The sequence below is a fragment of the Coregonus lavaretus genome (assembly GCF_964263955.1).
Source record: "Coregonus lavaretus genome assembly, chromosome: 24".
In the NCBI taxonomy this organism is placed as follows: domain Eukaryota; kingdom Metazoa; phylum Chordata; class Actinopteri; order Salmoniformes; family Salmonidae; genus Coregonus; species Coregonus lavaretus.
This window is the reverse complement of record NC_140011.1, coordinates 45,513,750-45,527,365: the sequence shown is the minus strand read 5'-3', so window position 1 is coordinate 45,527,365 and position 13,616 is coordinate 45,513,750. Positions and strand designations below refer to the sequence as shown.

Sequence of the window (13,616 nt, the reverse complement as noted above, 5' to 3'; positions counted from 1 at the left end):
AGTGACATGTTGGTGTCATGTTGGTGTCATATTAGTGACATGTTGGTGTCATGTTGGTGTCATGTTGGTGTCATGCTGGTGTCATGTTGGTGTCATGCTGGTGTCATGTTGGTGTCATGCTGGTGTCATGTTGGTGTCATGCTGGTGTCATGTTGGTGTCATATTAGTGACATGTTGGTGTCATGCTGGTGACATGTTGGTGTCATATTAGTGACATGTTGGTGTCATGTTGGTGTCATGTTGGTGTCATATTGGATGAAGACATGAACTGTGAAGCTGTGAACAGACACTGACACATTCCCTTTTAACATCTATCGCACACATAGTAACACACTGTTGTAAAACGGAGCATGAACAGCATGCGGTGGCAGTTAAAGGCTGGTGTGGGGGGGGGGGGTGCAATGGGTGCGTTTGTTGGGTTGGGGGAGGGGGGGGGGGTGTAGGGAGGCGCAGGTAGGAGGGTGAGGAGAGCAGTGTTAATTTTGGAAGCTATTATAGATTTAGTTTTAGTCTTAAAATACATTTTTGTCATTTCATCTTTCGTTAGTTTTAGTTATTATCAGTCGACTAAAACTCTGGAAAGTTTTAGTCTAGTTTTAGTTATTATCAGTCGACTAAAACTCTGGACAGTTTTAGTCTAGTTTTAGTCACAGCCATTTTAGTCACATAATAGTCTGTGTATTTGCTTCTATTAAATAATGAATATGTAGGATACCATCTTCCATCCATCCAGCTACCTCTACCTCTAACTACCATCATGTGGACATTCAGATAGCCTGGTCCAGCTAGGCTCAGATAGCCTGGTCCAGCTAGGCTCAGATAGCCTGGTCCAGCTAGGCTCAGATAGCCTGGTCCAGCTAGGCTCAGATAGTCTGGTCCAGCTAGGCTCAGATAGTCTGGTCCAGCTAGGCTCAGATAGTCTGGTCCAGCTAGGCTCAGATAGCCTGGTCCAGCTAGGCTCAGACAGCCTGGTCCAGCTAGGCTCAGATAGCCTGGTCCAGCTAGGCTCAGACAGCCTGGCCCAGCTAGGCTCAGATAGCCTGGTCCAGCTAAGCCTAATATCCTATACCTTAGCTTGCAACATCGATATTGTGGCAGGTTGTAACCAAACGCTAACCACAATTAACCATACAGGATATAAAGCCTTGGCTACAGGTTAAACAATGTTTCCTCCCATCACGACGTCCAGGAAGTAGATTCACATCGTCCAGGAAGTAGATTTCACGACAAGCATTCGTTTCTTATAGCACTCGTTTGTTATAGCACTCGTTTGTTATAGCATTCGTTTCTTATAGCACTCGTTTGTTATAGCACTCGTTTGTTATAGCATTCGTTTGTTATAGCACTCGTTTGTTATAGCATTCGTTTGTTATAGCATTCGTTTGTTATAGCATTTGTTTGTTATAGCATTCGTTTGTTATAGCATTAGTTTGTAATAGCATTCGTTTGTTATAGCATTCGTTTGTTATAGCACTCGTTTCTTATAGCATTTGTTTGTTATAGCATTTGTTTGTTATAGCATTCGTTTGTTATAGCATTCGTTTGTTATAGCACTCGTTTGTTATAGCATTCGTTTCTTATAGCATCCGTTTGTTATAGCATTCGTTTGTTATAGCATTCGTTTCTTATAGCACTCGTTTCTTATAGCATTCGTTTCTTATAGCATTCGTTTGTTATAGCATTCGTTTGTTATAGCATTCGTTTGTTATAGCATTCGTTTGTTATAGCATTAGTTTGTAATAGCATTCGTTTGTAATAGCATTCGTTTGTTATAGCATTCGTTTGTTATAGCACTCGTTTGTTATAGCATTCGTTTGTTATAGCATTCGTTTGTTATAGCATTCGTTTGTTATAGCATTCGTTTGTTATAGAACTCGTTTGTTATAGCATTCGTTTGTTATAGCATTCGTTTGTTATAGCATTCGTTTCTAATAGCATTAGTTTCTTATAGCACTCGTTTGTTATAGAATTCGTTTGTTATAGCATTTGTTTGTTATAGCATTCATTTGTTATAGCATTCGTTTGTTATATCATTCGTTTGTTATAGCATTCGTTTGTTATAGCATTCGTTTGTTATAGCATTCGTTTGTTATAGCATTCGTTAGTTATAGCATTCATTTCTAATAGCATTAGTTTCTTACAGCACTCGTTTGTTATAGCATTATTTTGTTATAGCATTCGTTTGTTATAGCATTTGTTTGTTATAGCATTCGTTTGTTATAGCATTCGTTTGTTATAGCATTCGTTTGTTATAGCATTTGTTTCTAATAGCATTAGTTTCTTATAGCATTCGTTTGTTATAGCATTCGTTTGTTATAGCATTCGTTTGTTATAGCATTATTTTCTTATAGCATTCGTTTGTTATAGCATTCGTTTCTTATAGCATTCGTTTCTAATAACATTAGTTTCTTATAGCATTCGTTTTTCCCATAGGAAAAAAGTAACCGAAACTCGCATTTGCGGTCTGTGGTGCGTGAGCGTGGAAACACAGATGAATGAATAACAGCGCACATAGCAACAATAGCCGATATGAAAGTAGGAGAGCGTAAACTTTGTTGTTAATTGAGGTTAGTTTACAAGTCAAGAGTTCTGGCTTCGCAACAGTTCAAAAGATTGACGAGTGACTGAAGTGACCGCCTGGGAACTGTGTGGGAGAGCCGGGCAGATCAGCCAATCAGACCAGGCAGCCGGGCAGATCAGCCCAATCAGACCAGGCAGCCGGGCAGATCAGCCCAATCAGACCAGGCAGCCGGGCAGATCAGCCAATCAGACCAGGCAGCCGGGCAGATCAGCCAATCAGACCAGGCAGCCGGGCAGATCAGCCAATCAGACCAGGCAACTGGGCAGATCAGCCAATCAGACCAGGCAACTGGGCAGATCAGCTCAAACAGACCAGGCAGCCGGGCAGATCAGCTCAATCAGACCAGGCAACTGGGCAGATCAGCCAATCAGACCAGGCAACTGGGCAGATCAGCGCAATCAGACCAGGCAACTGGGCAGATCAGCCAATCAGACCAGGCAACTGGGCAGATCAGCTCAAACAGACCAGGCAACTGGGCAGATCAGCCAATCAGACCAGGCAACTGGGCAGATCAGCTCAATCAGACCAGGCAACTGGGCAGATCAGCCCAATCAGACCAGGCAACTGGGCAGATCAGCCAATCAGACCAGGCAACTGGGCAGATCAGCCAATCAGACCAGGCAACTGGGCAGATCAGCCAATCAGACCAGGCAACTGGGCAGATCAGCCAATCAGACCAGGCAACTGGGCAGATCAGCTCAATCAGACCAGGCAACTGAAAGATGTCAATTCTGCCAATGAGAAAATTGCATTAAATATTCTGTAAGCATGCATGTTTAGGTTTGAACAAACTTGTTGAAGGTCAGTGTCGTGACTCAACCCAAACTTCTCCTATCGAGTTCAGCATTCTAGACTGACTGTACAAAACATTAGGAACACCTTCCTAATATTGAGTTGCGTCACCTTTTGCCCTCAGAACAGCCTCAATTCGTCCTGGCAAGGACTCTACATGGTGCTGAAAGCGTTCCAAAGAGATGCTGGCCCAGGTTGACTCCAATGCTTCCCACAGTTGTGGGAAGTTGGCTGGATGCCTTTTGTGTGGTGGACCATTCTTGATACACACGGGAAACATTATGCCTTCTCATTGCAGTCGCTGTACTCATACTATAATGGAGAACTATCGCCTTATGGTGAGGATAGCCATGTTGCAAGCACAGCTTCAGATGCAGTCGTTAGGCAAGAGCAATGTAAGTGTAGGAAAGGATGAAACAGCATCTGTGCCACCAGTAAGTACAGGCTGCTGGAAAGAAATGCTGTCGGCATTGTCAACCGGGGTCACTCATACAGCCGATAGAAACCTTCAACCTTCAACCACTAAAAAACGAGTCGGAGTCTGAGCCTGAGCCTTCTCAGGTCTCTCCTCCACCCGTTACGGGGTCTGAGCCTTCTCAGGTCTCTCCTCCACCTGTTACGGGGTCTGAGCCTTCTCAGGTCTCTCCTCCACCCGTTACGGGGTCTGAGCCTTCTCAGGTCTCTCCTCCACCCGTTACGGGGTCTGAGCCTTCTCAGGTCTCTCCTCCACCCGTTACGGGGTCTGAGCCTTCTCAGGTCTCTCCTCCACCCGTTACGGGGTCTGAGCCTTCTCAGGTCTCTCCTCCACCCGTTACGGGGTCTGAGCCTTCTCAGGTCTCTCCTCCACCCGTTACGGGGTCTGAGCCTTCTCAGGTCTCTCCTCCACCCGTTACGGGGTCTGAGCCTTCTCAGGTCTCTCCTCCACCCGTTAATGGGTCTGAGCCTTCTCAGGTCTCTCCTCCACCGTTACGGGGTCTGAGCCTTCTCAGGTCTCTCCTCCACCCGTTACGGGGTCTGAGCCTTCTCAGGTCTCTCCTCCACCCGTTACGGGGTCTGAGCCTTCTCAGGTCTCTCCTCCACCCGTTACGGGGTCTGAGCCTTCTCAGGTCTCTCCTCCACCCGTTACGGGGTCTGAGCCTTCTCAGGTCTCTCCTCCACCTGTTACGGGGTCTGAGCCTTCTCAGGTCTCTCCTCCACCCGTTACGGGGTCTGAGCCTTCTCAGGTCTCTCCTCCACCCGTTACGGGGTCTGAGCCTTCTCAGGTCTCTCCTCCACCCGTTACGGGGTCTGAGCCTTCTCAGGTCTCTCCTCCACCCGTTACGGGGTCTGAGCCTTCTCAGGTCTCTCCTCCACCCGTTACGGGGTCTGAGCCTTCTCAGGTCTCTCCTCCACCCGTTACGGGGTCTGAGCCTTCTCAGGTCTCTCCTCCACCTGTTACGGGGTCTGAGCCTTCTCAGGTCTCTCCTCCACCTGTTACAGGGTCTGAGCCACCGAGGCCTCTCACCATTAGCCCTGACAAATTGAAAACCCTAGTCATTGGCGAGACTCCATTACCTGCAATATCAGACTGAAGAAGAATCATCCAGCGATCATACACTGTTTACCAGGGGACAGGGCTACCGACGTAAAGGCTAATCTGAAGATGGTGCTGGCTAAGGCTAAAACTGGTGAGTGTAGAGGGTATAGGGATATTGTTATAAACTGGTGAGTGTAGATGGTATAGGGATATTGTTATAAACTGGTGAGTGTAGAGAGTATAGGGATATTGTTATAAACTGGCGAGTGTAGAGAGTATAGGGATATTGTTATAAACTGGTGAGCGTAGAGAGTATAGGGATATTGTTATAAACTGGTGAGTGTAGATGGTATAGGGATATTGTTATAAACTGGTGAGTGTAGAGAGTATAGGGATATTGTTATAAACTGGTGAGTGTAGAGAGTATAGGGATATTGTTATCCACGTCGGCACCAACGATGTTAGGATGAAACAGTCAGAGGCCACCAAGAGCAACATAACTTCAGAGTGTAAATTAGTTAGAAAGATGTCGGCATCGAGTAATTGTCTCTGGCCCCTCCCAGTTAGGGGGAGTGATGAGCTCTACAGCAGTAATTGTCTCTGGCCCCTCCCAGTTAGGGGGAGGAGTGATGAGCTCTACAGCAGTAATTGTCTCTGGCCCCTCCCAGTTAGGAGGAGTGATGAGCTCTACAGCAGTAATTGTCTCTGGCCCCTCCCAGTTAGGAGGAGTGATGAGCTCTACAGCAGTAATTGTCTCTGGCCCCTCCCAGTTAGGAGGAGTGATGAGCTCTACAGCAGTAATTGTCTCTGGCCCCTCCCAGTTAGGAGGAGTGATGAGTTCTACAGCAGTAATTGTCTCTGGCCCCTCCCAGTTAGGAGGAGTGATGAGTTCTACAGCAGTAATTGTCTTTGGCCCCTCCCAGTTAGGGGGAGTGATGAGCTCTACAGCAGTAATTGTCTCTGGCCCCGCCCAGTTAGGGGGAGTGATGAGCTCTACAGCAGTAATTGTCTCTGGCCCCTCCCAGTTAGGGGGAGGAGTGATGAGCTCTACAGCAGTAATTGTCTCTGGCCCCTCCCAGTTAGGGGGAGGAGTGATGAGCTCTACAGCAGTAATTGTCTCTGGCCCCTCCCAGTTAGGGGGAGGAGTGATGAGCTCTACAGCAGTAATTGTCTCTGGCCCCTCCCAGTTAGGGGGAGTGATGAGCTCTACAGCAGAGTCTCACAACTCAATCACTGGTTAAAAACTGTTTCCTGTTCCTCCCAAAATATATAATTTGTAGATAATTGGCCCTCTTTCTGGGACTCCCCAACAAACAGGACCAAGCCTGGCCTGCTGAGGAGTGATGGACTCCATCCTAGCTGGAGGGGTGCTACAGGACCAAGCCTGGCCTGCTGAGGAGTGATGGACTCCATCCTAGCTGGAGGGGTGCTACAGGACCAAGCCTGGCCTGCTGAGGAGTGATGGACTCCATCCTAGCTGGAGGGGGGCTACAGGACCAAGCCTGGCCTGCTGAGGAGTGATGGACTCCATCCTAGCTGGAGGGGGGCTACAGGACCAAGCCTAGCCTGCTGAGGAGTGATGGACTCCATCCTAGCTGGAGGGGTGCTACAGGACCAAGCCTGGCCTGCTGAGGAGTGATGGACTCCATCCTAGCTGGAGGGGTGCTACAGGACCAAGCCTGGCCTGCTGAGGAGTGACGGACTCCATCCTAGCTGGAGGGGGGCTACAGGACCAAGCCTGGCCTGCTGAGGAGTGATGGACTCCATCCTAGCTGGAGGGGTGTTACAGGACCAAGCCTGGCCTGCTGAGGAGTGATGGACTCCATCCTAGCTGGAGGGGTGCTACAGGACCAAGCCTGGCCTGCTGAGGAGTGATGGACTCCATCCTAGCTGGAGGGGGGCTACAGGACCAAGCCTGGCCTGCTGAGGAGTGATGGACTCCATCCTAGCTGGAGGGGTGCTACAGGACCAAGCCTGGCCTGCTGAGGAGTGACAGACTCCATCCTAGCTGGAGGGGTGTTACAGGACCAAGCCTGGCCTGCTGAGGAGTGATGGACTCCATCCTGGAGGGGTGCTACAGGACCAAGCCTGGCCTGCTGAGGAGTGATGGACTCCATCCTAGATGGAGGGGGGCTACAGGACCAAGCCTGGCCTGCTGAGGAGTGATGGACTCCATCCTAGCTGGAGGGGTGCTCTCATCTTATCTACCAACATAGACAGGGCTCTAACTCCTCTAGCTCCACAATGAGACAGGGTGCAGGCCAGGCAGCAGGCTGTTAGCCTCCCCAATGAGACAGGGTGCAGGCCAGGCAGCAGGCTGTTAGCCAGCCCAATGAGACAGGGTGCAGGCCAGGCAGCAGGCTGTTAGCCAGCCCAATGAGACAGGGTGCAGGCCAGGCAGCAGGCTGTTAGCCAGCCCAATGAGACAGGGTGCAGGCCAGGCAGCAGGCTGTTAGCCAGCCCAATGAGACAGGGTGCAGGCCAGGCAGCAGGCTGTTAGCCAGCCTGACAGCTTAGTGGAGTCTGCCACTAGCACAGTCAGGGTAGTCAGCTCAGCTATCCCCCATTGAGACTGTATCTGTGCCTCGATCTAGGTTGGGCAAAACTAAACATGGCGGTGTTCGCCTTAGCAATCATGTTGGAATAAAGAACTCTTCCATTCCTGTCATTAATCAAAAATATTGTGATAGATCCCTCACCTCCATAGTCAATGAACTAATCACTGATCATAAACTGAATGTGATTGGGCCTGACTTAGACATAGCCTGATGAATTTACTGTGCTAAATGAGGACTCTCCTCCTGGCTACACTAGTGACCATATCCCCCAGCGCATCCCACAAAGGCGGAGGTGTTGCTAACATCTGACATAAAATTTAAATTTACGCAGAAAGAAAAATGACTGCGTTTTCATCTTTTGAGGTTCTAGTCATGAAATCTATGCAGCCTACTCAATCCTACTTTTAGCTACTGTTTACAGGCCTCCTGGGCCGTATACAGAGTTCCTCACTGAGTTCCCTGAATTCCTATCGGACCTCGTAGTCATGGCAGATATTAAATTTTTTTGGGTGACTTCAATATTCACATGAAGAAGTCCACAGACCCACTCCAAAAGGCTTTCGGAGCCATCATCGACTCAACATGTCTCAGGACCTGCGCATTGACACAATCACAACCTGGATCTAGTTTTGTCCCGTGGAATACATATTGTGGATCTAAATGTTTTTCCTCAAAATCAGACCACCATCTTATTACATTTGTAATCGCAACAACTAATTTGCTTCCAAAACCAACCACGGATGATCAAAAGTCGTACTATAAATTCTCAGACAACATAAAGATTCCCAAGATTCCACCTAATCGAGGACCTAAACTTAACCCTGCTTAATACCCTAGATGCGGTCGCACAGCAGAAAACTAAAAGAAACTGCCTCAAGAAACTAGCTCCCTGGTATACAGAAAATACACGTGACCTGAAGCAAGCGTCCAGAAAATTGGAACGGAAATGGCGCCAAATTAAAAGTCTTCCGACTAGCTTGGAAAGACACTACCGTGCAATAACGAAGAGCCCTCACTGCTGCTCGATCAGCCTACTTTTCCAACCTGATTGAGGAGAATAAAAATAATTCAAAATGTTATTTTTTTATACTCTCGCAAACCTAACTAAAAAGCAACATTCCTCAAGTGAAGTTGGCCTTCAACTTTTTCGACGAAAAGATCATGAACATTAGAAAACAAATTACGGACTCCTCTTTGAATCTGCGTATTTCTCCAAAAACTCAGTTGTCCTGAGTCTGCACAGAACTGCCAGGACCTCGGATCAATGGAGATACTCAAGTTTTTAAATCCTGTATCTCTCGACACATTCATAACAAATTGTGATGCCTCTAAACCTTCCAGCTGCCTACTAGACACTATTCCAACTAAACTAAACTACTGAAAGAGCTCCTTCCTGTGCTTGGCCCTCCTACGTTGAACATAATAAATGGCTCCCTATCCACTGGATGTGAACCAAACTCACTAAAAGTGGCAGTAATAAAGCCTCTCATGAAAAAGCCAAACCTTGTCCTGGAAAATTAAAACTATCGACCTATATCGAATCTCCCATTCCTATCATTAAAAAAAGCTGTTTCTCAGCAACTCACTGCCTTCCAGAAGACAAAATAATGTATACGAAATGCTCCAGTCTGGTTTTAGACCCCATCATACTACTGAGACCGCTCTTGTGAAGGCGGTAAATGACCTTTTAATGGCGTCAGACCAAGGCTCTGCGTCTGTCCTTGTGCTCTAAGGTCTAGGACCTAGACCTTAGTGACGCTTTCGACACCATCGATCACCACATTCTTTGGAGAGATTGGAAACCCTAAACTACACGTCAAGTTCTTGCTTGGTTTAGATCTCATCTGTCGGAAAGATTTGTCTCTGTGGATGGTTTATCCTCCGACAAATTAATGGTACGTTTCGCTGTTCCTCAAGGTTCCGTTCTAGGACCACTATTGTTTTCACTATTCACTCAGTGGCCAGTTTAGTAGGTACACCACCCTGTTCAAAAATAGCCATGACTTGCTATTTAAAGCAGGCAGACAGGCATCGAGGCATTCAGTTACTGTTCCGATTGAATGTTAGAATGGGCAAAACGAGTGACCTAAGCAACTTTGAGCATGGTATGATCGTCGGTGCCAGGCGCGCGCCTGTATCTTAGAAACTGCCGGCCTCCTGGGCTTTTCACGCACGACAGTGTCTAGGGTTTACCGAGAATGGTGAGACAAACAAAACACATCCAGTCAGCGGGCAGTCCTCTGGGAGAAAACAGCTCGTTGATGAGAGGTCAAAGGAGAATGGCAAGAATCATGCAAGCTAACAGGCGGGCCACAAACAGGCAAATAACGGCGCAGCACAACAGTGGTGTGCATCTCGTAACTCACAACTCGTCGGTCCTTGTCACGGAGGTCACCTTGTCACCTTGGCTATTGCAGCAGACGACCACACCGGGTTCCAATTGAGCAACGTTTCCATGCTCAGAAGGCAAAGGGGGTTCCGACCCGGTACTAAATGGGTGTACCTAATAAACTCTTGGTGATGTCATACGGAAACAAAATTGTCAACTTTCACTGCTATGCAGACGACACACAGCTGTACATTTCAAAGAAGCATGGTGAAGCCACCAAAATTGCCTACCCTGGAAGCCTTGGTTTCAGACATGAGGAAGTGGATGGCGGCAATTTTTATACTGTACTTTTAACTTGGACAAAACAGAGATACTAGTTTTAGGACCCTATAAACAAAGGGATCTGCTGTCAGATCTGTCAATGAATCTCAATGGTTGTACTGTCGTCTGAAACAAAACTGTGAAGGACCTCTTTTTCGAAAAGCGTATCAAACATTTTTCAAGAGCAGCTTTTGTCCTTCTCTGTAACATTGCAAAAATCAGAAACGTTTGTCCATAAATGACGCATAAAAGCCAATTCATGCTTTTATCTCTTTTAGATTAGACTACTGCAACGCTCTACTCTCCGGCTACCCGGATAAAGCACTAAATAAACTTCAGTTAGTGCTAAATTCGGCTGCTAGAATCTTGACTAGAACCCCCCAAAATGATCATATTACTCCAGTGCTAGCCTCTCTACACTGGCTTCCTGTTAAGGCTAGGGCTGATTTCAAGGTTTTACTGCTAACCTACAAAGCATTACATGGACTTGCTCCTACCTATCTCTCTGATTTGGTCCTGCCGTACATACCTACACGTACAAGACGCAGGCCTCCTTATTGTCTTTTGCAAAGTGGGAGGGGTTATATCCTGCCTGGTTGGCCCTGTCCAGGGGTCACAGTGTCCCCCGACGTCTCAGTCCTCAGCGTCTATGCTGCAATAGTCAGTCTGTCCTGGCTGGTGTACTTTCTTCTGTCTTATCTGGTGTTCTCTCTCTCTCTCTCTCTCTCTCTCTCTATCTCTCATTGGTCAGACAGCAAGTTGGCTTATGAAGTGTGTGCTGTACAGGAGTGTATTTGACTGTGTAGTGTGTTACCTGGTATCGTAGGTGTCAGAGTTGCGGTCGAACTTGTACGTAGGTTTAAACTTCAGAGGTCCCTCCTCAAACTCCTGCAGGAACGGTTCCTTTTTCTTCATCGTTAACAGCTACAGGATAACACACAGAGTTAGAGAGAGAGGGTGTGTGTGTGCTTTTTCTTCATCGTTAACAGCTACAGGATAACACACAGAGTTAGAGAGAGAGGGTGTGTGTGTGCTTTTTCTTCATCGTTAACAGCTACAGGATAACACACAGAGTTAGAGAGAGAGGGTGTGTGCTTGTGTGTGTATCATGTGTGTGTGTATCACTTTTTACATTTACGTCATTTAGCAGACACTCTTATCCAGAGCGACTTACAGTTAGTGAGTGCATACATTATTTATATTTTTCATACTGGCCCCCCCTGGGAATCGAACCCACAACCCTGGCGTTGCAAACGCCATGCTCTACCAACTGAGCTACATCCCCTGCCGGCCATTCCCTCCCCTACCCTGGACGACGCTGGGCCAATTGTGCGCGCCGCCCCATGGGTCTCCCGGTCGCGGCCGACTACGACAGAGCCTGGATTCGAACAAGGATCTCTAGTGGCACAGCTAGCACTGCGATGCAGTGCCGTAGACCACTGCGCCACTCGGGAGGCACATGTGTGTGTGTTTGTGTGTGTGTCAATCTTGTGTGTGTTACCTGGTCCCTCTCCCACAGAAGGTTGAAGCGTCCGCTGTTGATGGAGGATCGGAGGAAGTGCATTCCATGGTCAGCGATTCGGAAGTTCAGATCACCAAACCAGAAAACCACCCTGGGAGAGAGAGCGATAAGTGTGTTTGTGCGTGTGTGTGTGTGTGTGTGTGTGTGTGTGCGTGCGCTCGTGCGTGTGTGTGTGACTGTGTGTGTGGTACTGACTTGTGGTCTCGGACGGTGGGTGTGTTGTCCAGGTCAAAGTCCTGAGTCTCCAGAATGTACTCAAACTCATCAACGCGATGCAGAGCGTTGCCCATATGAGCCGTCAGGTGGCAGTTCACAAAACACATCATGTGACCATAAAGGGAGAACCGCACGGATACACCGCCCTTATTACCCTGAGACAGAGATAATATATAAAGTTAATAAAGCTATCAGGTCCATACCCAGTATATAGAGTTAATAAAACTATCAGGTCCATACCCAGTATATAGAGTTAATAAAGCTATCAGGTCCATACCCAGTATATAGAGTTAATAAAGCTATCAGGTCCATCCCCAATATATAGAGTTAATAAAGCTATCAGGTCCATACCCAGTATATAGAGTTAATAAAACTATCAGGTCCATACCCAGTATATAGAGTTAATAAAGCTATCAGGTCCATACCCAGTATATAGAGTTAATAAAGCTATCAGGTCCATCCCCAATATATAGAGTTAATAAAGCTATCAGGTCCATCCCCAGTATATAGAGTTAATAAAGCTATAAAGTCCATACCCAGTATATAGAGTTAATAAAGCTATCAGGTCCATACCCAATATATAGAGTTAATAAAGCTATCAGGTCCATCCCCAGTATATAGAGTTAATAAAGCTATCAGGTCCATACCCAGTATATAGAGTTAATAAAGCTATCAGGTCCATACCCAGTATATAGAGTTAATAAAACTATCAGGTCCATACCCAGTATATAGAGTTAATAAAGCTATCAGGTCCATAGCCAGTATATAGAGTTAATAAAGCTATCAGGTCCATCCCCAATATATAGAGTTAATAAAGCTATCAGGTCCATCCCCAGTATATAGAGTTAATAAAGCTATCAGGTCCATACCCAGTATATAGAGTTAATAAAGCTATCAGGTCCATACCCAGTATATAGAGTTAATAAAGCTATCAGGTCCATACCCAATATATAGAGTTAATAAAGCTATCAGGTCCATCCCCAGTATATAGAGTTAATAAAGCTATCAGGTCCATCCCCAGTATATAGAGTTAATAAAGCTATCAGGTCCATACCCAGTATATAGAGTTAATAAAGCTATCAGGTCCATACCCAGTATATAGAGTTAATAAAGCTATCAGGTCCATACCCAGTATATAGAGTTAATAAAACTATCAGGTCCATACCCAGTATATAGAGTTAATAAAGCTATCAGGTCCATACCCAGTATATAGAGTTAATAAAGCTATCAGGTCCATCCCCAATATATAGAGTTAATAAAGCTATCAGGTCCATCCCCAGTATATAGAGTTAATAAAGCTATCAGGTCCATACCCAGTATATAGAGTTAATAAAGCTATCAGGTCCATACCCAATATATAGAGTTAATAAAGCTATCAGGTCCATCCCCAGTATATAGAGTTAATAAAGCTATCAGGTCCATACCCAGTATATAGAGTTAATAAAGCTATCAGGTCCATACCCAGTATATAGAGTTAATAAAGCTATCAGGTCCATACCCAGTATATAGAGTTAATAAAGCTATCAGGTCCATACCCAGTATATATAGTTAATAAAACTATCAGGTCCATACCCAGTATATAGAGTTAATAAAGCTATCAGGTCTATACCCAGTATATAGAGTTAATAAAGCTATCAGGTCCATCCCCAATATATAGAGTTAATAAAGCTATCAGGTCCATCCCCAGTATATAGAGTTAATAAAGCTATCAGGTCCATACCCAGTATATAGAGTTAATAAAGCTATCAGGTCCATACCCAATATATAGAGTTAATAAAGCT

The 13,616-nt window shown here is 46.2% G+C and overlaps 1 protein-coding gene across 1 annotated transcript in view; it reads right to left on the bottom strand.

Annotated features, from left to right (window-relative positions):
* Positions 1-13,616, bottom strand: part of LOC311099909 (inositol polyphosphate 5-phosphatase K-like) — a gene marked incomplete at both ends in the record, with an annotated part of 74,054 nt that overhangs the window by 15,649 nt on the left and 44,789 nt on the right. The window contains 3 exons of the mRNA XM_084140627.1: positions 10,912-11,021; positions 11,599-11,710; positions 11,815-11,990. Of these exons, the coding sequence (XP_083996753.1) occupies positions 10,912-11,021; positions 11,599-11,710; positions 11,815-11,990 (398 nt within the window). The remainder of the gene's footprint in view (positions 1-10,911; positions 11,022-11,598; positions 11,711-11,814; positions 11,991-13,616) is intronic.